This window comes from Protomyctophum bolini (genome assembly GCF_963924005.1).
Source record: "Protomyctophum bolini genome assembly, chromosome: 15".
Lineage (NCBI taxonomy): Eukaryota > Metazoa > Chordata > Actinopteri > Myctophiformes > Myctophidae > Protomyctophum > Protomyctophum bolini.
The window spans coordinates 15,255,046-15,282,332 of record NC_137876.1 but is presented as its reverse complement, the minus strand read 5'-3'; the positions used below and the strand labels follow the sequence as shown (position 1 = coordinate 15,282,332).

The window sequence follows — 27,287 nt, the reverse complement described above, 5'->3', positions numbered from 1 at the left end:
TGCGCGCGCACGTCTGTCTGTGTGTATTTACCTCAACCTAAAATGGTTTCCTGTGATCCTCCCCATGATTCCGTTTGACCTCTAGGCAGTGTCTGTGTGGTGACCTTTTGGTTGTGACCCCGCCGGTCGGCAGTTCTTTGATGGATCACCTCGGGGAGGGGCGCGGCGCGCCCGCACGTCCTGTCCGGCACACTGCGCAGGGCAGGGCGTCGCTATGGTAATGAGCCAGCGAGTGGAGAGAGCTGACGGTATTAATCACTATAGGAGCTGCTCCACCTTTGCATGACGGATTGGCCCGCAGCGCACACAGCGACAAGCTCAGTCAATTTGAGCAGAAAGATAATACAGTTTAGTAAAATGTGGTTTAGTGTAGATGTGCTGTGCAGATTTACACACACATGCACACAGTGAGAGGACGTTCAGTCTAAGCAACAGTTAATCCAACGAATTGATTTAATAATTTTAATTTTAATTTTAATCAAATTCATTCGGGGTGAAAAAAAGTGAAAACAAGCACATAGTGCACCGCAAACATGACACATTGAGCACTTGCGTCTCCCCCCCTCGCTCCTCGATCTTTTTGATGAATCGAATAAGTAATCGACGGAATAATCGCTTGGGAAAATAATTGATAATAATAATAATGAATTGCATTTTTCTATGCACTACGTGCCTACACAAAGCGCTTACAATGGTTCATTCATTCATACATTGGGAGGTGAAGCGGCGTCCTCACTTCCCACATTCACACGCCAATGGTGGCAAGCTCACACCGACCCACTCATTGGAGGCAATGTAGGGTTCAGTGTCTTGCCCAAGGACACTTCGACATGTGGACAGGAGGAGCCAGGATTCGAACCGCCGACCCATAGATCATTGGACGACCTGCTCTACCTCCTGAGCCACAGCCACCCTAGCCACAGCTAGTTGCAGGCCTATTTCAGACTGACCTTGCTGAAGGTCTTTCATCAACTAAATCATGACTTTTACTTTCCTCCTTCCTTCTTTGCCTCAAAGGCACGTTCCTTCTCCCCCTCCCCCTCCCCCTCCCTTATCTAATTATCCTACATACCTTTACTTCCCCCGTTAAGGAGGAAATGAGGTATGACTGTGTGTCTGTGTCCCATCCTGACATACTGCTCTGGATCGGGACTGATTGGTCCCACTCCTCCCAGTAGCCTCAGGAACTGTGATGTGATCTGGCCCAGTGGAGACAGCATGATATACGGGGCAACTCCACTGGTTTCCTTAACCCATGAAGACCTGAGGCCTTTTTCTACCAATGCTGTTTAAACCAGTACTTCTCAAACCTCTTTCCATGTGAACGTTTAGGCCGGGGCAGGATGTCAGGATTATGACATTTTGCCGTTGAACACTGGAGCATATGAATAAACAGGTTGTTTCGAGGAAGCAATCTGATTGTTTGATACAGCCTTCTAGCCGTTCCTTAAACCAGCATCAATCAAAACAAAGAATTCAGCTGTGCGCAGCAGACTTGGTTGCTGTGCTAGCTAGTTTATTTTGCGACATTTGTGGTCGTAGTGGCTACATCTGTCATAAAAATCGCAATATTACACGCAGTGTTACTGTAATTAAAGGCACTTGGGGGGGGGGGGGGGGCATGCCATTAATGACAGTAACGCACACCCTCTCACGTAATATTGCTTACTTATGTAATGGTGTAACGTAAAGGCATTGTCTATAGACATGCAGACCATTTATTCATGTGATGCAGTACATATGAGACGTGTAATGCAATATGTATGATTCAAAATAAGCGATGGCGGGGTTGATGGTGCGTTCCACTGAGAGTTGGATGATAGCCCCACTGCAGCACAGCTAATGAGGTGTGTGTGTGTGTGTGTGTGTGTGTGTGTGTGTGTGTGTGTGTGTGTGTGTGTGTGTGTGTGTGTGTGTGTGTGTGTGTGTGTGTGTGTGTGTGTGTGTGTGTGTGTGTGTGCGCGCGCTAAACAGCTGGAGGACTGCAGGTGCAAATCAGCATTCCATCAGTTTCTCTCCTAATTAAGCAGCTTAATGGGCAGAGAAAGGTCTCACACACACACACACACACACACACACACTCACACACAGTGGGTGTCTTTGACCTCCAGTCATCTGGTTTAATTCACTCTCTGAGTAGAATTAGATAGATTACGCCTGCTCTTCATACTTGCACCTAAAATAGCTGATCTGCAAGCGCAGTGTGAGTCAGACACGAAGCGCAACCAATTATAAATCAGGCAGTGACGGGCATTAGACTTCTGCCATGCTGTCACAGAGAGTTATCCTGTCCACAACAACCACTCTGAGGCGAGCCACATGCACATGCTCTTTCATTCTGCCCACCTTCTTAACCACGTTGTAAACCTTCAGGGCTCGAGGGCTCTATATACTGGTGTATGTTCAGTTTTCTGATGGACAAGCTCTATCAAGCTCGAGGGAAACGCGTCTATCTGCTATTCCCTGCGATGGTCCCTCCTCCCAGAATACGGATGCCGGGGTCTATGTGGTTAAACTACTAAAGCGTACAGTCCTATTAGACTAGACTAGGTCTACAGACACACACACACACACACACACACACACACACACACACACACACACAGACACACAGACAGACGGCACAGACAGACAGACGGGACAGACAGACAGACAGACAGACAGACAGACAGACAGACGCACAGGCACAGACAGACACACAGGCACAGACGCACAGGCAAAGAAAGAAAGACGGGCACAGACAGACACACTGCAGTCAGGCAGATATGTAGAGAGTGACACCCCCTTGAGGAAGTTCCGAGCCGGTGTGTCTTTAGAACAAGATATGAGGTGTTTACACCTGTCAGTACACAGAGGCACACCACAGATGCCATTAGATCTGAGGGGATCTGTACTCTCTGGGAGTTTGGGGCTGTCTGTCTGATCAGTCGGTTTCCGACAGTAACAGGATCTGAGAGCAAATGAAGATGTTTAAAAAGCAGGTGGCTTCTGCACATCCAGTTATTTTTGCTGGTGCTGGACAAAAATGTAGATGCATACAGAGAAGGTGTAGTCCGCACACAGTCTTTGCTCCAACAGTGTTTATTTAGTTAAAACACCATTTCACTCGGGACACGACGTTTCGCTGTGAGAGGCCTTCATCAAGTGATTGTTGCAAAGATGGTAGCAAATGAAGATGTAACATGTTGGGGGGAGCTCCGATGGTTGTGTTTTAACATTTACACATTTCTCACATTTCATGTTACATTGTGTGCACTTCTACAGTTTCCAAATGAAACGTAGTTAGGCCACGAAGGTCTAAAAATCCAGGTCAAATCCTTTTACAGATATACTGTAGTACATAGAAGTTCAGAAGTTCAGTTAAAAATGCGTTGCTTCGCACCACGATTCATCCACTACTTCTGATACTTTTCTGTGATACTGTAGTTAGTAATGCTCAAGTAGGGCGTTAATTCCCCCCCCACAAACAAAATTGTTATAATAATTATGGCGATAAGAGGTTTCGGCCCATATTAGCAACGATATCCTTCACCATATGACGAGATAAGAGGCTTTGTTATTTTGTCTTACTTTGTCTTATTGAAATATTTCACTCATTACGATGACCCGAAATTAGGGATGCCATGTTGAAAGTGGTTAAGAACAACCTGAATGTGTTGGAACCCTGACAACCCCTGGCGTTTAGGGTCAGCGCTAGTTAACTAAACAAAAGGACCTGTCACCTTTGACCCTTTGGGTTTAGCTGAATTCCATCAGTCTGGTGTGTCTGCCCCCCACCCCCGGCCCCCACCCTCCCTCCCTCGCTGATCTCATCTTATTCCATAAATCAATTCTACATGTCGCTGCATGGTCCACAGTTCTGGGCGTGTCAGCTTATCCATTTTTGCCAAAAAAAAGAAAGAAGATAAAAGAGAGCAATTGAGGCTAATTTATACATCCCCCAGATAACGTTTTACGCACAAATGGATGCTCTGCGACAGAGACCCGCGGTCCCCTGCGAGAAGGATGCTCGAATCGATGACATCAAATTATAAACAGCCAGCCAGCCAGCACGTCAAATGGATCTGCCACGCCGTGTGGCATGCTGGGAGAAAAAGTTAACCTCCTTGCATCAACACCTTCCCCTCTCTCTCTCTCTCTCTCTCTCTCTCTCTCTCTCTCTCTTCGTCAGGGACGTGTGGACAATGTTAGAGAGGCAGGGGCCGAAGTACCCTAAAAGGGAACCGATTAAGCGAAACATAGCGGATCAACAAGCTCTCAACGTGTCGTAGCATAGCAGCTTAAGAATAAGATTGTTTTTTTTACATACTGTATGGGTAAAAGGGTAGGGGCTCAAGCCCCCTTTGATGTGGTATGTGTGCACGTGGCTGCTCTTCGTATCTCTGTCTAAGTGACTATCTGGGTTCTTCTTCCTATCTGTGGTTGCATTCCGCCAGGGACTACTACCACCACCACCATGGGAGGAGTTGTTACTCATGGAAAGTAGGTTTTTGTGACATTAATTAGACATAATGAGATCATTTCCAGCTTATACTTCCTCCTCTGTTTAACGCCTCCTTCACAAAAAAACTAACATTTTACACGTGGGAAACTGAAGTGCCTGCCACTCCCAGCCAGTTTTCTGGAGCAATTACATTGCAATTTAAAGGCATTTTAAAAGGCACGGACACATGCAGAGTAGTGTGTGGATTAGGTGAGTGCATGGATGGACCGCTGCTTGTTACACACTGGGTGCTTCAACCACTTAAACCCCATAATGGTTGAGCGGAGTCCCTCAGGGCTCTGTTCTGTTATTGTGACAGATTACAAGCTCACTGCCGCAACGCGTTGATTTGCTATTTTTTCTGCAAAAACTTTCCCCACAATACGGATGATGGGGTTGAAGTGTTTAGCCCATTTAGACCTGAGGCCGATTCTACAAAATGTCTTCTGAATTCTATGTCAGTGGTTCTCAAACTGTGTCATGTGAAGGACCCCAGAAACTTAATGAAATTGGCCGCCGACCCCCATCTAAAAATATGTTGTTGCAGAAGCAAAGATTTGAGTTAAAAACGATTTTTCAAAAATGGCAGATCTACAAGGCACTCTGTGACGCGTTTATTATTAACTAATTTGCCTGCAGACCCCTTGGAACCCCCCTCAATGACACCTGGTGGTCCCTGGACCCCACTTTGAGAACCACTGATTTATACGATCATGAATGTACAATGAAAAGTCTAATTGGTGACACATCAAAATGTATCAGTGGTTTGGACCTACCCAGCCTAAACTCATATTGACCTTTGCCTGTCTACCATTCTGCAAGTTGTTTATGACTCTGGGGTGGTTTAACTGTAATGGTTGGATCGATGGGAGGAGGTGTGTGTGTGTGTGTGTGTGTGTGTGTGTGTGTGTGTGTGTGTGTGTGTGTGCGAGTGTGTGTATGTGTGCGACTGTGTCTATGTGTGCGACTGTGTGTGTGTGTGTGTGTGTGTGTGTGTATGTATGCGACTGTGTCTATGTGTGTGTGTGTGTGTGTGTGTGTGTGTGTATGTATGCGACTGTGTGTATGTATGCGACTGTGTGTATGTGTGCGACTGTGTGATACAGTATGCGACTGTGTGTATGTGTGCGACTGTGTGTATGTGTGCGACTGTGTGATACAGTATGCGACTGTGTGTATGTGTGCGACTGTGTGTATGTGTGCGACTGTGTGATACAGTATGCGACTGTGTGTATGTATGCGACTGTGTGATACAGTATGCGACTGTGTGTATGTGTGCGACTGTGTGTATGTGTGCGACTGTGTGTATGTGTGCGACTGTGTGTATGTGTGCAACTGTGTGTATGTTTGCGACTGTGTGTATGTGTGCGACTGTGTGTATGTGTGCGACTGTGTGTATGTGTGCAACTGTGTGTATGTTTGCGACTGTGTGTATGTGTGCGACTGTGTGATACAGTATGCGACTGTGTGTATGTGTGCGACTGTGTGTATGTGTGCGACTGTGTGTATGTGTGCGAGGGGGGCTATCTATTGAGTAGTCTCACGTAGCCATTAGCCAGACAACTATTCCACAATCTTCGAATGCTATATAGAGGAACTACCCTTTCCGAAAGCCAAAAACGGAAGCTAGCATCTGTTCGTCATTTCCACTCACAAAAATATATTTTAACATATCTTTACATTCTATTTTAAAATGTCCTCTCCTGCTAAGCAGCGAGCTTACATGATTTTGATTTATATTAGGATAAATCTGTGCGACTAGTGTAAAGACAAAATGGGGACGAGGCTTTATCATGATCAGAGATTCCGTTGCTCCAGACTGTATGACGGAGGCATTTATTGAAAATTGTGGGGAGGCAACAGTCTGGGCATGCAAGGCTATCTACTGAGTGGTGCTGAATGTCAGAGCTGTAGCCTGTTACACTGTCATTTCAAAGCACAGGAAGGGGGAGCGGAGTCACAGAGAGAGGGTGTCAGAGGGCATTACAGGGTATCTCGCCTGGCTATCAGGGTGGCGTCTTTGGAGATCAAATGCTAGAGTCGGGTAATGCTTTGCTGATGCACTGTTTGAACCCTATAGTGCAAACCCTCCCAGTCCACTCCACACAGACAATAGGGGAGGCCATTGATTTTGACCGGTGCTTATGCTGACCCCCATATCTCGTCTCTGTCGGGTGGAAACCTGATATGTCCGAAGCTGTTTCTTTTCAGGATACAAATTCAAAAGAACCTTGTGGATCTGCTACTTTTGATGCTTTTGTGTGATGCTGTAGTATGATCAAGTACCGGTAGTGATGTTTTTTTTCTTTTTCTCCCTATTATTTTTTTCTTTTTCTCTGTGACAACCTCGCGGCCGTTTGCGTTATTTTCCAACGTGCTTTTGTTGGTTCAGTCACTGTTTTGTTCTGTAGCTCCAGTTAGCTCATAACATTAGAGTAGAGTTATAGCGACAAAATCATGTCCTAACAATGACAAGTATCAGCTCAAACATTGACAGTCAGTGGAGTCTCTAAAGGCAAAACTACCTGATTACTGAGGGATTAGGTGCCCCACCCCCAGCGTAGCTTGTCAAGGATGCTAAAATCTTGGTAATTACTAATTATGGGGTCAGATAATTTGGCAGCACAGTGGAATTAGACACCTAGCAGCACCTGCTTTCTCTATGCATTTATGAATATGCATTACAACACTCCTTCACTTTCTTTTTTTTTCTGTCACTGTTCTTTCTCTCCTCCCTCAGTGTCTGTGTTGTTCACTTCACCCTTTTAGCAGCGCTCTTTCCAAAGAGACGGACAAAGGCCTTTGAGTTGGGAGTTGAGGCCTGGCCGCCGTGACTATTGTGTTCTCTAACAAGGTTAGCTTGTTGCTGGCGAATGTTGTGACCTACTGTCTCTGTGCACCACCAGTCTGCCAGCTGCTCGCTATCAGCAGAGTGACTTAGTTTGAATACTTCTTCAACCAGAGCTTCTTTTAAATGCACAAGGGCTATCACGCTCCAATATTCAATCTCTTAAAAGGTCAGTGATGCTTTTCTGAATGGACAGAAAAGTAGAAAATGTGTGCATTCTTTTGTCAAACGTTCTTGTTCAAAATCTTCGGTGAACCCAAGCATGCTGAAACACTATAGTTTGACTCATGAATAGCTAATGAGATTAACATGAACATAAAGTCAAGGGAAATACTTAAATCTCCATTATTAAGCTGACCAGTCGTCCCCAAACCTTTCCTTTCCATGTCAACGACCGCCAAATAGCCATAAGCCCTCAGGCTGTGGCCCTGGGCCCTGCTGCTATAACATGTAGCATCAGGACACATTGTGAATATATATTTTTAAATGTATATAATAATTACAAGCAATGACATGTGCCAGCCAGGTGGAACGTTCATCGATCATTTTTGCCACTTTGTGCATATTTTATACGTTGGTTATACATACATAGGACTGGACTGTCTCGGGAGGACCGTTTGTTTGGAAGCGTCTATAGCTTCTTTCTGTTCTGATCCGGTTGTGCTCCCGTGTTATGGGCGGTGTGACTGTTTCTGAGCGGGGCCACTCCACTCCGCTCCGGTCGGACTGTACTGACCACAGCTATGCACCGCCGGGCCCGCTAACAGAGCCATGAGTGTGCTTTCCACAGACACACAGACAGACAGCGGTCACACTTTGGCTCCATGGTGGACAAAACGCCACATTTTGGTAGGAATTTTAATTCCAAAGAATGTCTGGACGGACGGATCATTATCTTGTGCTTTTAATTAGCTTTTCTTTCTTTCTTTTTATACGCGGAGATAGCAATTTTTGGGCTCTCTGTTGTATCACATAATAAACCCTAGCGGTAGTGTCCCTACTCTGCGGCAAACGTTCACTAAAAATAGACAATCTTGGCTATTTTCAGCAAAGATATTTAGTGTGTTCAGGGGGAAAAATAGCGGGGCCTCGTATAGGGCCCTGGGGGACTGTGGGCAGCGAAGTATATTAGGGTTTAAGTGGTTAAACTCTTGTAATTTAGTGCCCTTTTCTTTTCCTTCTCTCTCTCTCTCTCTCTCTCTCTCCCCCTCCCTCCCTCCCTCTCTCCCTCCTTAGCTGCCTCCCTCCTTAGCTCCTTCTTGGGGTCAATGTGGTATTTAGGGTCAGACAAGAGTCCCGGTCGCTGAGCCCCCTCCCCCCCACGCCTCCCAGGCAGTGTAACAACCATTATAACCATTTATAACGCCAGCTTGTCTCGCCCAATGGCCTCAGAAAGCCACGGAAAGCCGACCGCCTTGGCTACAGCGAGTCCCTGCATCCTCCCTCGTCCTGCCAACGGAAAAGTTATAGGAAAACCCAACGCTCCGGAGTGTTGTTGCGCAGTGGAGGGTTTTTTGTCTGCAAGGACTTTCTAAATAGACAAGAGGCTATAAAATCATCCTGGCTTCTTGAGGGGACTCCCTTCATCGTCGGAGCAGTTTCCACTTTTTTTCCCCCACTATAGTATCCTCCCCTCTCTCTCTCTGTTGCCCCGGGTTACGCCCGGGGGAAGGGCTGTGATTCGCCGTGGTCAGAAGCCGGGAGGGAATTTCCACGTGTGTCGTGGACTGTGTGAGTCAGTCAGTCAGTGAGTGAGTGAGTTGAGTGTGTGGCGCACAGTGCAGTGTGTGTGTGTGTACGTGTATGTGTCAGTGAGTCTTCATGGAGAGAATCCACTTTGCGATCAGAGAGCTGCAGCCGCTACGTTCTCTCCTTTCCTGCTCTTCAAAGAGCTGTTAGATTAAAGCCCGGGACAGAGAGGTAAGAGGTGTTTTGGTCTGCGTTTTATCTTCTCTCTCTCTCGCTCTCTCTCTCTCTCTCTCTCTCTCTCTCTCTCTCTCTCTCTCTCTCTCTCTCTCTCTCTCTCTCTCTCTCTCTCTCTCTCTCTCTCTCTCTCTTTGTTTCCTCTTATTAGCTGGATTAGGCGGCAGACTGGAGCGTCAAGAAGTTGACGGCAGGGTTTGTTTTATGGCCAGATGAACAGGTGTTGGCTAGACTGTGACTGTGTGGCTGCATGGATGGGGCTTGATAGAAGTTTATGATTTGGTTTGTATGACAGGATTGTGATATATTACCATGTGATAGCTTGCTTGCAGAAGCTATTGCTGTGCAGCTGCAGCCCACCATAGATGTCGGCGGTACGGTTTGACAGTTATGTTGTAAAGGTGACCTTTGGCGGTCTCAGGAGACCTTGTTATCGCGTTGCTGTGAGGTTCAGCCTTGTCAGCATTTTGAGCATGCTTGCTTATTCATGCTTGCTTATTCATTTAACTCCTCCACCAGCTGATTGCTCTCTAATTTATACACTCTCATTCTCTCTTTCTCTCACTCACTCACTCACACACACACATACAGCACACACACACACACACACACACACACACACACACACACACACACACACACACACACACACACACACACACACACACACACACACACACACACACACACACACGCGCGCGCGCATGCACAGGAATAATTGGGCTCGAGAGGTACCACCCAGTCTATAATTTGTGTATCCCATGATGATAAAGTTGGCACAAGTACTATTGATGTGCTTTTTAACCACACAAACTGTTCCGGGGGTGAACATTCAGCGAAAATGGAAAAACTACAAGCTCACAACACGTTGTTGCTGTGTGAGCCAAATACGATATTAGAGGTTTAAAGTGGGGACTCATGGTATGGGAAAGTGTTTAGCAATGTTGTGACTGTCTTGGCACGGCTCTGAGAGGGGCAGCTAGGGAGCGTATCTGTATAAATCATTCGGAAGGCGCCATGTCACTTTTGGTCGGGCGCCAGGCGAGCACCGTCCTCCTAAAATGTTATAATGATAAACTCAATAGGACAGTAACAAGAACGTTGATGGATGTGTTCAGTGGCTTTGGCATTGGCAATACAGTCAAAACCTTACCACGACGTAATATGGGCTTTACAGTGGGGTGATTCATACATAGAAGACTTTCTCCTCATGAGCAAGCGACCACAGGACACCGTAAATCTCCTTCGCGTGACACGACTCAACAGTGGGACGAGTCTTCGCTGTGTTTACGCTGACATGACTTGTTGTTGTTGACGTGTAATAAAACCGTTTACGCATGCAGTTCTGTTCAAGCTCCAACTAAAAGGGACCCATAACCATAAGGGCTCCATTACTCCTTCCACTCACAGAGTAAAGTTTGAGAACCACTGCTATTGTACTGTAGTTGTATAGCAAGATTGCACGATTGTGAAGTCCACATTCGGCACCATGCAGTACTAGGTCTGACAATATGATGAAGCGGTTCCCGGAAAACGGTTCCAAGTGTGAGAGAACCGACCACAATTCCCGGTTCCTCAATAATGTGGGATCCGGTTCCCAGCGCTAGTGCCAGATAACGTACAGACGGGGTTGTTCCCATGGGCCAGAGGAGGAAGGGGATATCAGAAGAGAAGTCCCCCCCCCTGGGCTGACGTGACTGGGGGGCTCCGACTCTCAGACACTGGCACTGATAACAGAATGATCTCACGCTTTTTGGGGGGAAAACAATAGAAAAGGGCAAGAAACTGTTCATATTTGTATTAATGTATTTGAATCGTCGGATTACGCAATTGAGGACAATTGTTTTTTTTTGCTTCAGCCATTTGCCATAATGTTGATTTTGTGATTTCTATCCAAACCAAACACATACTTTGTATGAAAATAATATACCCCATAAAGTCTCGTAAATGTGAACCATAATAATGGGCTCATGGTTTGTTTGTTGTTCTATAGGGGATTTGTGACGTGAAAATGTCCAGTAAGCATTTTCTTATCTCCAAGGTGGCGCAGTGTGTGTTATAAAGAGAGTGCGCCAGCAGCAGTGTGTGGTATTTATTTTATAATGTTGAAGCCCTGGCTCTCCAGGGGGAGGGACCAGGCTTCAAAATGCACCTTCAACAATTTCCCGGCTCTCATTAGGCGCTTTCACATGTCACGTTCATGTGCTTATAGCCCTCAGGCTAAGGATAGCCCCCGGGCTGCTTCAGCCCAAGTTCACTCGGTTGCCTTACGGAGCCCACAAAGCTTCTCTTAAGCCCTGGGCTAGGCTGGTCACATTTTTTATGCTGCGTTCACACTGGCAGATAGAATTGTACAAGGCTACACAGCACTTTTGTAACTCTGTGTGTCTTTGTATCTGAAGTTGAAAGCATCCCAACTTCTTTTGTAGCTTTTGTAGCAGCTACATGTTCTTCATGTTCGCTGGTTTACATAGAAAATAAATGGAAGCCTCAGCCTGTATACCTTTTGTAGCTGACAGTGTGAACGCAGCGTTACAGTTAACCACTTAAAACTTATACTGTATGTTGACTGGGAAGGAGTGGGGGGGGGGGGGTCTAGAATCTAAACCTTGGACCCCTCCTTTGTGCCCTCTGCACCAAGTCTCTTAGCCCGAAATGTACTTGTAGAATGGCTATTTTCACAGAATAGAGCGGTGCCCGTGGAAGCCTGGGCAGGGTCCTGCCCAGAGGACTTTCGTGGCGGTTCGTGGCGGACAACCGTGGGTGTTACTTTGTCAGGCATGCCCAAATATGGAGTCTATGCAGATGTCAGAATGATGTCAGAAGTCGGTGGACGCACCCGTATTTAGGCATGTCCAAATATGGAGTCTGGCCCGGGCAGAGGCCTTGTGATGTCATCTGGGGCCCGGGCAGAGGACTTTTGTGGTGGTTCTGGACAACCTTGGGTCCGACCAACCCACCGGGCACTGACTGCACTGTGGAACGCGTGTGTCGAATTTGAAGTAGGTGGGGCGAACAACAGTTCTCGAGTTACGTGGATTACAGACACACAGAGACTTTTGGTGCATTTATAGTTAGATGTTCACGACTTGCCCATAATAGGGTTGCTAGGGGTTCAAGCACTGACACCCCGAAACCCTTAAAACATCTTTAACTCTACTGCAGAGCAGGGCCGACAAGTGTAGGGTTTAACTCAAAAACATGGTAGCATAAATAAAGCCTTAGCCATGGGCCTAAAATCTCTACTAGACCGTTGCTAAGAAAGGCACTCTTTGTCTTTATTTTTATTTTTATCACTGGTGGTTCTTCTGCTGTCAGCGTCATCCCTTCTTCTTCAGCCGTGTTTATACCGGGTTGAAGTGTGGGTCTCTGCCTCTGTCAAACCCTGAGACACCCTCCCTCACCCACGCGCTCCTCCACCACCAGACTAAACACGTAGTCACATCCGTGGGAGTCGTCCGGGGGCAAGTCGGAGAAGAATGCCAGGTCACGAGGGGGCTGTCGAGGGTGGGGTGGCGTGGCAGTGGTCTCTTGCCCTCTGAGCAGATGGTCTGCAAGGAGGCCTATTGAGGAAGAGGAGGAGGCGAGGTTCAGAGTGTGGCAGCTAAAAGGAAGACTTGTCTTGTTGTTCTCCTTCAAAACAGGGCCACAATGCGCCAGTTCAAGCCGCAGCAGAAGGCAAACGTGTGTGTGTTTGTGTGTGTGCATGTGTGTGTGTGTGTGTGTGTTGGCACGCCTTTAAGTCTTTTCATGCCCTCAGCTCTCCTTAAGCTGAATCAATTTAGTATGAGACGTTGAAAGAAAGCAGCATTGTGTCAGTTCGGACATCCAGCTTTACGCTGACTCTTCAGCTGCTGCTGCCACCGTCTTTACTTGTAAAAAAAGAGCTTTGTTTGTGGGGTTTTTTGCTTATTCATGAAGAAGAGAGACCTCAAGTCCCTTTCCTTTCACTATTTTGCTTCCAGATGCTATTAGCCAAAACATTCAAATTTCCGCTGAATGGGTAGAGAGGCTGTTGTCACGGTGTCTAGGAATCGTATCACGTTGGGGGTTCGTAGATCTGCTATTTTCACTATTTATCTGTAGAACCAAGTCAAACAAAATGTAATCTCTCAAGAAGAGATTTCGAGCGATGCTACTGAATCTGTCAGCTGGGCCATTCAGAATGTGTATACATTGTTATTAGTGGGAATGAAAACATCGGCGCCCCACAGGAAGCGGAGGGCTGAGGGTGGCAAATTCAAGGAAACAAATACCAAATACCTTTTTTTTTGTCGATAGGTTCCCAGATTGAGCAAAATGTAATCACTCACATTGTGCTTATCATCAGGGTAGATTATTTTGGGGGTCACACGGCCTGACAAGGTTGAGAACCACCGTATCAGACGTCAGATAGGACAACATGCAGTCATGTCATGTGATCGTGGGACACAGCTTTTCCCAGGTTAATGAGGGCGAACCCGCCGCTTAGCCGTAGCTGTGGTTGAATGAGAGGTCAGCTGCTGTTGACCACGTGGTCATCCCTTTAGATTGGCCTTGGGACGTCGGAGTGACCACAGGTGTCTATTTGTGACGCTGTAGGCTGCAAACGTTGTGTTTGTTGTGTAAAAATGTGTATTCACTATTCACATATCTCTCTGATCGCAAAAGCATATATACGTCACAGCCCGTTTCCAAGTACATGTTTGGTCATGAAAGACAGTTGTAGTCCTTGAAGTCATGTGCACACATATGTCAAAACGTGTATGAATGCTGTTGACGACTATGTTAATGACTGGTGTTAGTCTAATCCTTCAGAATGCTAGTTCAAGTTCATTACCAAGCCAGTACAGGCCACTGGCCAAGTACTGCAAAAAACACCTATGTTTTAACAACTTAAGCCCGCTACACTTAGACGTACATTGGATCAATGTTTGCTCTGTACTTGGTCTGCCCCTTTCCCTCGACACCAAATCTCTTCACCGAAAATAGCCAGTTTAAACCGCACAACTCGACTCGTCGTGAGCTTTTAGATCTGCTGTTTTCAATGGCTGTTCACTCTTCACTTAAGAAGACCATGGTTGCCTCTGTTGCACTTTTGTTTTTAAATCACATGAACATTGGCAACCTTACAATGTTTTTGGTAAAATATAGCAACGTTTCAAATAGTTTTTCAAATTTTAAATCACACGTTACAAAGCGCTGTGAGATTGTATGAGCTATTAAGTATAGTATACTACTGGAGAAGTGGTTAAAAAGGACAGTCTGGTTAGTAATAGTATTATTGTTTATCATCAGTTTCCTGGTCATGTTTTTGTTTTGGCATTCACCCCGAACAGTGAACACTGGACTTGACCTTTTGTCCTGTTGCTTGAGTTTTGACACCTCTTGTCCTATATTTGCAGTACTCTCAAATTCGATCCGCGTTAAGTCCCCTGGTATGTCCTCCTCTGCCCATGTGTGTTTATACATAGACTCATGTTGTACGAGAGTCCATTTTGCTCAGTCAGCCCCAGTGTTCCTTAATCTCACCTCACAAAGTCAAGGTTCATCTAAGCAGAGAGAGATCAACTCTGTTAATTCTGCAGATCTCTTAATCCCCAAGGTTAAGGCTTTTGTGCAGTGGGCTTGGGCTATTTACACTGTATCCTTGATTCCTCACACGCACACACGCACACACACACACACACACACACACACACACACACACACACACACACACACACACACACACACACACACACACACACACACACACACACACACACACACTGTATTATACTTGCGAGGACATCAACATTTTAGGACGACAATTTCATTAATGCCATTTTTTACCATTTTGGGGCATTTTAACGGTAAGCTGAAAAATAGCCCATCTACAAGTATTTTGTCATAATGCAAACACACACACACACACACACACACACACACACACACACACACACACACACACACACACACACACACAGTCACACACACAGGCTGTACTGTATGTTGGCTGTTAGTGCCATACGAGCCACCTCAGTGTGTGAGCCCCATGTGAGTGGGTTATGTTACACACGCACGCGCGCACAGACACACACACACACACACACACACACACACACACACACACACACACACACACACACACACACACACAATGACAGTGAGAGTGAGAGTGGAGTCACGCTGCTTCCTAGAAAACAGCCGACGTGCCGGCGAAGAAAGCCCTCCAGTCGTTCCTTCTGGTTTTGGAACCATGCCCCCGGTCCGGTCCAGAGTGGAAACGGAGCGGGAGAGGGGGGGGAGAGAGAGAGAGAGAGAGAGAGAGAGAGAGAGAGAGAGAGCAGTTGGAGCTGGAATTCATGTTTAAAAATAAACAACGGGGTAAACTGTAGACTGCTTTCACAAACTTTCCCAACCCTGATCAAAAGACGACGTCACTGACTTGTGTGTAGTTGGAAAAATGCGAGTGATGTTGTTTAGCTTGGAGGAGGCTGGCTTTCAGACCTGGAGGTTTTCGACCAGGAGGGGTGGAGACACACAGTAGTCACAGAGCCAGGGTGCCAGGCGATTGGGTCCTTCTCCTCAGACCTCGGGTTAACTGCACACATACAGTAGCAGGGCGTCTGCTGCCTACTGGAAGCGTTGCCGTGGTGGGGATTGGGATTTGTTTACTGCAGTAGAAGAGCAACGGGATTCTTTTTTTGACAGCAAAACCTCCTCATCTTGGCTCTTGACTGTTTTGCATATCAGACTTTTTAGAAGAAGTGTGGTCCTTTTTCTGCTCTTTCAGGTATAGAGCAACATCTCCAGTGTGTGTTTGCCGGGACTTTTCTCTTATTGGGTATATTTTCAGTCTGTATATTATGTTGTGATGTTCAGATGTCTGGCTGGCGACGGTGGTACTTGCTTATTAAAATGTCCCCATGGCAAAGCTCAAGGATTAGGCCTACTCTCTAATTGGCAGGCCTGTTATCAGCCATGGTTGTTCATTACTAGCAGACAAGCTGTGTTTCTGTGACAAGAGACTGATCGCTAACCCAGCCTCTCCTCTCTCTCTCTCTCTCTCTCTCTCTCTCTCTCTCTCTCTCTCTCTCTCTCTCTCTCTCTCTCTCTCTCTCTCTCTCTCTCTCTCTATCTATCTCTCTCTCTCTCCTCTCTCTCTTTGTGTTTCCTCTCTCAGATGAACTTCACGGTGAAGAAACACAGCCAGCGGGTTCTGAGAGACGAGGTGCAACTAAAACATGACCGCCTGCGGGCTGCACTTGGATGAGACACACTAGAGCAGGTGAGTCTGAAACACATCCATTGTTCCCTCAGCGACTTTTCTATCACTTCATTTTTTCGCTTAATCATATCATTTAGAAGTGCACAGTGTAAACAATGTTGTTGTCTGTATATCAACGACACGGAAAATCGAAAAGTATTTTAATAATCGACTGAATCGATTAACCACATGAGCCTTAATTTATGCTTCAAGGTCTATAAGTTCACAACCTGTTGCGAACACGTTCATTCAGTGTTGATCATATCATAATTGAATCAAGGTTGATTCATTGTCTAGATTGATAGAAAAGGTTATTTCCATGTTGATCATACTCATCATAGCGACATCCGACATCAATGACGACTGCAATGTTCAGCATGACCTGTATCACAGGGATTCAATAACTTTTTGCTATCTGGGGAGTTTGTAGATTTGATTAAAATCTTGATTAATTAAAACATTGATTAACTGTTGCACTTCTCCTTCCAAGTTGTTGTTGAGATACTTGTCATGATGCTACTGGAGACTTGGGTTTGGAGACGATGAAATGTGTCTTGGGTTCTGTTTGTATGTGGTGTTGTGTGATGTAATCACACGGTACGGAACAGAAGCTGTGGCCGCGACGCATTGCTGCCAACCAACCAGATCTGTGTGTGAACCGCGACGATGGGCTGAGCCGACATCAAACCTGTTATGAGAAATGTGTCTGGTCACGGCTCTCCGTCTGTAATTTAAGAGCGTTAACAGTGGTCTGGAAGGGATTTTTTTACACTGTCCTGTCATACATAATAGCCATATGGCAGCTTGGAGCGCCTTTGTCACACTTGACTCTGCATAAAGAAGAGAGGGATGTACAGCATGGTAGAACGACAGAGGCTTAATTATCCGGCATTAAATCCTAATGCGCGATCATGCAGTTAGACTGTCTGTGGTCTTCTGTATGCATTTTGGATGACATTGTACCTCTCTACAGTACTTGACATTAGTGTCCCACTGTTGAAGTCAACCCAGATTAGGCAAGTTTTGACACCAAGACGATTCAAAGTGCTATTTCTTAAAAAATTCAAAAGCTTTCAGAGATAAAAAAAAATAGCAGTCAGATCTACAAGCTCACAACGTGCCGTGGTGTGTTGTGTTGTGTTGAGAGCCGGTAGATCAGCTGTTTCCACTATGCATCGCACAGCAAAGTATATATCGTCTCTGTCGGGTGGAAACTGGAAACCTCATATCCAAAATGTACTTTTCAGGATTCACCTTCAAAAGTATCAATCAAAAATAGCAGATGGCAAAATAGCGAAACGCGTTGGGTCGCACCATGCCACGTTTCGAGCTTGCAGATCTGCAAATTTTCATACTTTTGTATGTTGCTGTAGAAGTATGATCAAGTCAAAAAAAGTTAGAATATGAAGATAAGAGGTCTCTGCCCGACACCAACGATATTCAGTGGTTTAGTCATTCACAAGTAGTGTAATGTAGCCTGTGGCTTTGAATTACAGTATGTGTCATAACTCAATGTTATGGCACAAGCATCAGCTGGAAGTGAGCTACTGTAGCTGTCTGCATTTCACAACACAGTCAGGATATTCGTCTATGTCTGTATAATGCTTTATGTATGATATTTTACTGTGCAATAGTGATCTACAGTATGCAGAATCAGTGCCATTCAAACTGTCATTTATGTGGCCATGTATGAGTGACTAAGACTACTGTAATTGTATTGCAAATATGATGAATACAGTCAATAACACAACGACAATAATGGTGACTTACATCAAATGTATCGTTTTGTCATGCCGTCATTTTCTACATGCAGAAGACTGCAGAATGGAAATGCGCTCACAATCTCTGGAGAACAAACATACATAAGATAAATGCTTTATATTTCTTTCTTTCTTTTCCAGGTAGAAATGGGAAACTCTGAGAGTCAGTACAGCATCCAGGGCCCGAAGGGCACCAGCTTTATCTTCCCCGGGAAGCAAAAGCCATACTCGCTGAAGTTCCGCTCCACCAAAGACGATGTCCTGTCCCCTCACACGTGGTGGAAAAGCACCGCTGGGACGTCGGGCTTTAAGAGCAGGTCAGTCGGACGCGGCTGCCTGTCGCCCCCTAAAGGCCGCCAGCCGTACTCCGCCCGACACTACGACTACGTGACCAAGGGCGCCAGGGCGAGTCCCGGGCCGTGTCGCTGGCGCGAGTCCCCCGGCCACTGCGTGGCGCGGCGGCACACGTCGGACGACTACGATGAAAACCCGTACGGGGCCGACTCGCCCGACGCGTCCGCCGGCGAGAGCAGACGCGGCGGCGCCGACGACGACGGTGGGCGGGGCAGCGGCGGCGGCTTAGAGGAGCAGAGCAGCCCGCGTGTGGTCATCAAGAAGGACGGCAGCCTGCGCGTGGAGTTCACCAACACCTCGGGCAGCTCCCTGCTCCTGGACGAGGCCACGGGTCCCGTGCAGCTGCTGAAGTTCTCCCCCAACCTGGAGTCGGCCTCCACCCCCAGCCTGTCGGACTCCGGAGGAGGAGGGGGAGGAGGCAGGAGGCCGGACGGGGGGCCGCACCGGGGAGGAGGCCCACCGCCCGCCTCCACCTCCTCCACGGCCAGGACCAGCAAGGGCAGCTCGCTGAGCTCCGAGGGATCCTGGTAAAGACTGACACTGTCACCGTTATTACAACTTCGTCTGGACGCTATTGTTTGGTCTCTGTCGGGTGGAAACCTCATACTTCCAAAAGTGTTACTTTTCGGGATTCTAATTCAAAAGTAGCAAAAATAGCTTTTTTGTATAAAATTATATACCGTATATTATATTATATATATTGTTCCATTCGGACACATCTCAGTATACACCCACACTGACTGGCTTTCATAATTATTATCAAGGGAGAAACTGCACAAGTGTGTCCCCCACACATACTTGTGGTGGCATGTCTGGGCATATCCAAAGCTGACAGAAACCTGCTGACTTATTTTGGTTATTTAACATAAAGGATTCATGCATTCAGGGCTCCAGAAACAGTGGGTAAAGACTCCAACAAACGCACAGCCCAGCCCAACTGATCTGTGTTGATTCGACCGAGTTTAAGTAGTTATTTATATCGGAGCGAGCTGGTCATTTTGGAAACTACTTAAATTGGTGGCCGATTGAGCACCACTACCTAAAATGTAATTTTGATTGGTATTTTCCACTGTTAAATCCTTTATCGCAATTATTTGTACAACCATAAATTGACATCCAAAATGCCCCCCGCCCCCTAGGTACGACTCTCCGTGGGGTCCCGGGGCCGAGCTCTGCGACCAGGACCAGCCCAGGACGTCGTTGGAAGATCATCACACGCCCGTCCACCAGCAGCTGGAGTCTCCCCCCATGTCCATCACTGACCTGTACAGGGACCCCAGCATGGCCGCCACCTCCCCCACAGCCCACAGGGACCTGTACAGGGACCCCAGCATGGCCGCCACCTCCCCCACAGCCCACAGGGACCTGTACAGGGACCCCAGCATGTCTGCCACCTCCCCCACAGCCCACAGGGACCTGTACAGGGACCCCAGCATGGCTGCAACCTTCCCCACAGCCCATGGGGACCTGTCCTCGCAGTACCAGGAGCCTCCCCCTCCCCTTCCCGGCCCACACCACCAGAGGCACAGAGCCTCCCTGGCCTCCGCGCTGGACTCTCCTCCGGAGGGACGGAACCACCAGGAGTACACCTCCTACACGCTGCCCTGCCGCCGGCCCAAGGCCCACGGCGCGGCGCTGAGCCAAGACCTCCTGGACCAAGCGGAGCCGCCGGAGCAGTACCAGTACCTGCAGCGCTACCAGGGGCCGCCCTGCCCCGACTTCAACTTCCACAAGAAGGACTCCATTAAGAACCGCATTCGACGTTTCAGCGACTGGACGGGGAGTCTCAGCCGCAGGAGGAGGAAGTCTCAGGTATGTTTTGGTACCTGAAGTAAATGTTCCTCTAGACCGGTCTAGACCAGTGGTTCTCAAACCTTTTATTTTTTTAAGGACCCCCATTTTGCCCCAGCATTATGCCACGGACTCCCACAAGTCTTGAGCGTGTACAAATGGAACCAAATGGACCCGTAAGAGTACTTTTGGTTTAGGGTAGACCACTTAGAGACTTAGAGGAGGAGTTTTTCCTTCTGTGTGTAACCATATTATGATTAGGGTTATGATCCTGGATCGGTTTTTTATCACATTGTCAAAGCCAGTATGTCTGAGACCTCACGTCTGTCTGAGACCTCAAGCCTGCCAAACAATTAGGCTACAATAGCGGTGGTCCTCAAACGATAACTCTTGGTTGTGGTGTGTGTATGTGTGTGTGTGTGTGTGTGTGTGTGTGTGTGTGTGTGTGTGTGTGTGTGTGTGTGTGTGTGTGTGTGTGTGTGTGTGTGTGTGTGTGTGTGTGTGTGTGTGCATGTACATGCATTGCATTTGTATTGCTGATGATCCCAAAGTTGTACTAAAAATGTACAGTAATGGTTTAAACTTTAAAAGGAATGGTTATGGAATCGGACCGTTAAGAGGGAACCACTAGGATCCCAACCCTACATACTGTAAAATAGAACAGTAACAGGTGTAAGAATAAATGCTTTTTATCGTGTTGTTTTGTTGTCGCCGGCTCCATGTCAGAAGCTCTTGTTTCCCCCGTACACGTTTTTCTTCCCTCTCCACTTGCCTCGGAGCGGAGCTGTCAGCTTGTTAGAGAGAGAGAGAGAGAGAGAGAGAGAGAGAGAGAGAGAGAGAGAGAGGAAGAGAATAACATGGATGCCAGCCATGCATGGAGCATGATGAGCCACAGCGGTTGGCCTAGCTGGCATCAGGCCTGGCTTGGCATACGCCAACAAAAAAAAAGTGTCTTGCCATTCCTTCCTTCCTTCCCCCCCCCCACGGGCCTTAGTAAGCACAACAACCAAATGTCTGATGTCACAACACAGTGGAGCGACGACGTGAAGAAAAGCGAAAGTGCTTTAGTGTCAGAGAGAGCGAGGTGTCGTCGTCGTGGTGTTTTTGACGAGATGAGAGGTGTGAGGCGCGGACGGTCCGTCGAGGAGCTGCTCGGCGGCTACCGGGTATACATTGGACGTTTATTATGGCTTTTATTATGTTGACGATGCTTCAGAGGCGGTAGATGAATTTGTTTTTTGAACATACGTGGATGTTCACGTGGATTTAAAGTTCTCAGCCGCCACAGCGGATCTCGAGTCATTTTGATTCCATAGAAGCCAGATTCTCTTCTGTGGGAGGATGTTGCGCGGCGAAACGTGTTGTGAGCTTGTCGATCGGCTATTTTGGGTTGTTAGTTCTTTTTATGATTAAAGCGTATTTTAAGTGATGAGATAAGCATTGCAATAGAATACATGTTTAGAAGCATCTCCCATAAACGAGGAAATGTCATAAAAGCATGCCAGCAATGAAAATTTTCATAAAAGCAAAGGTTAATGCCTCAAATCTGTGATTTATTTAACTTGTTGGTTGTATGTGGAACAGCAGCAGCATAATAGGTTTAGCATACGGTTTAATACCTAAACAACATCATTCGATTTTTGCATTATTCCAATCTGCATATGTTGAATACCACAGCTCTTACTGTTTATTGTGTAACATTGATTCTTAAGTTATTCTTTTGTGGCCCTCACCTAAACCCTGTGATAGACTGTTTTGGGTGGGGCAGCCACTATCCCACCACTTTTCATTTTTTATGATACAGAGAAAGACAGTTGATAGATGCTACAGTTGATGACATAATAGTGTCTTGCTGGTGTATATATATATTTATTTTTTAACTTAAAGCAGCATACAACATGTTTTGCTACAGCTATGCTGCTCTTAATAGCTTTCATTTGGCGTAGGAGGTTTGGCTGATCTGAGCTACTACAAGTCAAAGCCCCCAAACAACACCTGTGTTCGGGGCTTGAAATGAAGCCTTTTCTGCACTAATTCGTTTTAGCTTCGCCTTTCTAAAAACTTTTTAAGAACATTGTTACGGCCGTGCCGGGAGAATTGCCGTAAGCCTTTACAAAGGCTCTGGTAGAGTGGAGCCGAGTCCCGACAGGAGCTTTGGCACGCATGCACCCTCCACGTGCACGCTCTCTGCTGTTAATGACTGACTCGTGGCTGTTTTTGGCTGTTTGCTTTGCTCACACCGTCAGAGAGGCAATCTGCTAATAGGAATTGGTGCGTTTGTCTGCAAACAACAACAGCTTCTCTTGTCCCTAAACGATGTACTTGGGTGGGTGGAGTAAATTAATTTACCGGTAACTACCAATTTGTTGTGTGAAAGAAACAGAAAACGTGACCTTGACATTCCGAAACTACCTATAGCTGCCCCTAGCTTCTGCTATGCATGTGGAGAAGTCAGGAGCATTTGGAGCCCGCCTGCATTGGATAATAGAAGTGTATTTCGATTTGGTGCTTTTTGGGGACACGGCTTTCGGTGTAAATTAGCATTGTCCTCTTCTGAGCCCCCACTGCCGGGTTAGCACTGTTAATCTGTGGGCTTGTGTTTGTGCTTAACTCGTTTTGGGATTAGGCTTGGATCCACAGATTTACTCCAGTACACAGCAAGGGTACTGCAAAAGTAGTCTTTTTTTTCATCTTCTGACTTAGAAGTATAAAAAAAAAACGTAAAGAATAAAAAGACTCAAACGTTCTCCTTCATAGAGTTGTCACAAGCTGTGGACACTTTGAGTCGTCAGTGACACATCCCAGCAGAGCGGAGCTCAGCATAATTGAATTGGGTGTGAGTGAGTGATTGAGGTTGCTGGATTCTTTCCTGTGGGCTATCCTGGGGAGAGATACATCATGGCCCTTAAGTCTGGGTTTCCTCAGTCCTCCTGCCGGGGGGGGGGGGGGGGGGGGGGTTGACTAGCCCATGTCGCGGTGTGTCTCCTAGCTCTCTAATAGATCATGTCAATGTGTATTTTCAGAAATGTTACCTCTTGGTGTACTACTTGGTCTTTTTTTTCTCTCTACACCAAACCTCTTTGCCGAAATAGCCGATATAAGCTTGTAGATCCGCACTTTTTGGCTAAAGTTTTCCTCAGAATATGGATGCTAGGGTTCAAGTGATAAAAAAGGGTTCCTATGCTATGACACAGGGGTCCTGGTTGAAGACCCCTGTACTATGTCCAGCCGCTCTTCCTTCCCTGTTCTGGTTCCACTCCACCTGGACTCCAGGGCTCTGCTGTGGGTTCAAGGGTCACCCTACGACCCCGGAGCCAAAGGCCGAGAGAGAGAGAGAGAGAGAGAGCCTGCTGCTAACGAGAAGCAGCTGGCGGAGAAAGACCTGTGGCTGAAAGGGGAACGAGCGTGGATGAATTATGGAGGCTGAAGAGAAATGCCAGCCCTGAGTTCACCCTCCAAAATATTCATTCATTCATTCCTTGTCTGCGTTGATGAAATACTCAGACGATGGCTTGACCCTGAAATGTCTGTTTTTGTATTTGCTTCCACTCAATGAAATGATATATTAAGAAGCAATATTGCCCCCCCCCTTTTTATAATTAATAATGTGCACATATGCAATTTTTCAAGCCCTGGGCTGTTGAATTGGGTCACTGAGAAGAACTGCTCGTACAATGTCGTCGGAAACGGCAATATTATTAAAACAACACAGTGCGAAAATGTGTTTGAACACAGACCCGAGACACAAGAACAAACAAAGACGAAACGTGCTGGAGCTCCAGCATGGCGACCGAGACGTCTCCGCTCGGTGGTCGCCTGGGGAGGAGAATCGATGCTGTGAACTTTTATCGAGTGCCGGATGAAAGAGCCTGATTCCATCATCACGTGTACCTCCGGGGGAATGAGAGGGCCACGGGCGGCAGACCTCGGATTAAAACAACGTTGTCTGAGCCCCGTGGCAAAGGTTCCACCCGCCAAGGTGACACGACTGGGAAATGTGTCCTATACTTTCTCAGCCGCGGAAAAGGTTTAGAGGTTAAGAGTTGAGAGGTTGAGAATGAGATCTCCGTGCTTTTGAAGACGGTTTTAAAGGTTTAACTAGATTACTTCCATCATGGTTTCTTGGTGAATGTGGTGAAGTGTGTGTGTGTGTGTGTGTGTGTGTGTGTGTGTGTGTGTGTGTGTGTGTGTGTGACTGTGGTGAAGTGTGTGTGTGTGTGTGTGTGTGTGTGTGTGTGTGTGTGTGTGTGTGTATTCCATTCCATGATCCAACTCTTATGTTTCGTTGACAGACACTTTTGACAGGCAAAAGCTACAGAGCGGCCAAGTGTGGACAGCTACGCTGTCGCTGAGTCGTGAAGCCATGGAAGTGTTGAAAAAATGTTATGGAAAATATAAAGGCTTGCGTTGGAGGTGTTATAAAGAACAGGGAACTGACTGATGGCAAGAATGAGTTTTCCCCCTCCATTACAAGCCAGGAATGGAATTGTGTGAAGGGAGAAGGGGAATGGTATGACATATGATTGACACGTCACTATGTCATTGGAATGCTGAAAGAAGTTAATCTTTTTGTTGTTGTGACAAAGGTGTGGTATTTAATTTTGTACAGTCAGTGGGCTTAAAGTATGTACTGTATCTTAATGTTGACTGGCTTCCATTGAAAATGGCTTGTAACCTGTTGCTTTGTCATGTTTTGTGTGAACATGGTAGCAATCCTTTTAGCCCCTGACCCAAAAGATGCCCGGCAACCAAGCTACACTGTAGTGAAAATAGCAGATCTACAATCTATTTACACTAGTTCTTAATGTTCTCCCCCCTAATTCATGGAATTTCTTTGATTTCATCATGCATAGCAACTAATTACTGAAAGAAATATCATTGAATTTGTTTTTAAATCATGACTAATGTTGCGTTTTTTGGGAATGTTTTTTGAAAATGTTTTAAAATGACAATTAAAAACCAAATGTAGGAAACAACAAATAACGGGACCCATATACGTAAATGTGTCCACGGCCCACAAATGGGGCCCAGCAACCCAGAGTTTGGGAACCAGTGCATTAGGCTAAGTCACTTCCTTTCCTCTCCAAACAACCCTTCTTCTTCCTCCTCCTCCATGTCCTTGCCTCTCATCCCCCCTCTCTCCTCCCAGCAGGAGCCCAGGTACAAGGACCCCGGCGAGGCCTTCGACAGCGGTATCGACGGCCTCACCGCCGACACCAGCTCCCCCTCCCAGGTCTCCTCCAGCGGCCTGCAGTGGTTCCCGGGGGCCTCCAGGGCCCAGTCGTCGGGGGCCCTCCACCACGCCGCCACCAGCGACGCCCTCCGCCAGAACATCTACGAGAACTTCATGCGGGAGCTGGAGACCGGCACCGGCCGGGCGGGTGAGAGGAGAGACCCCTCCACGGGCACCGAGGAGGGAGACAGCAGCAGCGGAGAGTCTGCGGAGGGCTCCCTGGAGCAGCTGGACCTGCTGTTCGAGAAGGAGCAGGGGGTGGTGAGGCGGGCGGGTTGGCTGTCCTTCAAACCCCTGCTCACCCTGCACAAGGACCGCAAGCTGGAGCTGGTCGGCCGCCGCCGCTGGAAGCAGTACTGGGTGACTCTGAAAGGTGAGCTGTGTAGAGCCAGTGGTTCAGTACTGGGTGACTCTGAAAGGTGAGCTGTGTAGAGCCAGTGGTTCAGTACTGGGTGACTCTGAAAGGTGAGCTGTGTAGAGCCAGTACTGGGTGACTCTGAAAGGTGAGCTGTGTAGAGCCAGTACTGGGTGACTCTGAAAGGTGAGCTGTGTAGAGCCAGTGGTTCAGTACTGGGTGACTCTGAAAGGTGAGCTGTGTAGAGCCAGTACTGGGTGACTCTGAAAGGTGAGCTGTGTAGAGCCAGTGGTTCAGTACTGGGTGACTCTGAAAGGTGAGCTGTGTAGAGCCAGTGGTTCCCAGACTTTTTAAGCCTGTGTTTACCCAAAAGAGAGATTAGACGTATGCCCCGGACTAGTGAAAAATAGCAGATCTAGTACAAGCTCACAAAAGCGCTGTGTTGTGCACTGCATCGGCGCTGCATCGGCTATTTTTACTATTTCCTAAACATTTGTCTTCTAATTTATGGAATTTCATTGATTTTTCTTCGTGAAAATGACTGAAAAAAAATCTTTGCATTTTGTTACTATTTGGTACTATTAATACACACTACAAACAACACATACATAATGATACTAAACTAATGACAGCCCTAAAGCCAATTCTAAAATAAGGTTAAAACCCCAGATCCGCATACAAGGCCATAACAGAAAATGTCCATTTTATAATTAGCAGTCTTATAGCCTGGGGGAAGCAACTGTTTCTCAGTCAGCTTGTGCTGGTTTTGAGGCTCCGATACCCCTTTCTAACCGATGTATTGGTTTTCCGAAAGTTCGGCCATCGGACAACTTTATTGCCATTGTCTGCAGCTGATGTGTCCCGATTTTGAACTGTCAAACACTCACAGGGAGTCATTTTTAGAGAGTTAAAATATACACTTCCAAGACCCAAAAAGACAAGTGTGCATGTGTGCATGTGTGCATACATGCGGCCCCATTTCCAGGGTTTGACAACAAGCGTGCATAATCTGTTCTGAAGTATTTACTGTCCGGCAGCACTACTTATCTTATCAAATATTCACGCCGAGGTTTGGTTTCGCTGCAAGGCCTGTTGTTGATCACGCCGACGTCTCAGACCTGCTAAACGTCATTGCTAACATTCCTCCCACGTTTCACATTGTTCAGCAAGGCCTCAAAACCACGTGAACTAATTATCGGTCAAGCGTTCAACGAAGATAGCCGATCCACAGAGTGACATGAATCTAACAACAATGCTACACAACAGTGATGACAGTGCTGTCAAACAAGTCTATGAAGCGATCTACGAT

At 46.9% G+C, this 27,287-nt stretch overlaps 1 protein-coding gene across 7 annotated transcripts in view; it reads left to right on the top strand.

Moving 5' to 3' along the window:
• Positions 1 to 27,287, top strand: part of tiam2a (TIAM Rac1 associated GEF 2a) — a 153,891-nt gene that overhangs the window by 56,347 nt on the left and 70,257 nt on the right. For 3 of the 7 annotated variants that reach the window (XM_080784848.1, XM_080784844.1, XM_080784847.1), the window contains exons 2-5: positions 16,402 to 16,506; positions 18,387 to 19,126; positions 19,739 to 20,411; positions 25,540 to 25,996. In XM_080784848.1, coding sequence (XP_080640974.1) covers positions 18,393 to 19,126; positions 19,739 to 20,411; positions 25,540 to 25,996 — 1,864 coding nt within the window. In that variant the 5' untranslated portion in view covers positions 16,402 to 16,506; positions 18,387 to 18,392. Of the gene's footprint in view, positions 1 to 9,109; positions 9,252 to 15,882; positions 16,012 to 16,401; positions 16,507 to 18,386; positions 19,127 to 19,738; positions 20,412 to 21,480; positions 21,557 to 25,539; positions 25,997 to 27,287 lie in introns of those variants that run through there. The other 4 variants (XM_080784845.1, XM_080784846.1, XM_080784849.1 and 1 more) reach the window with 4 other exon arrangements.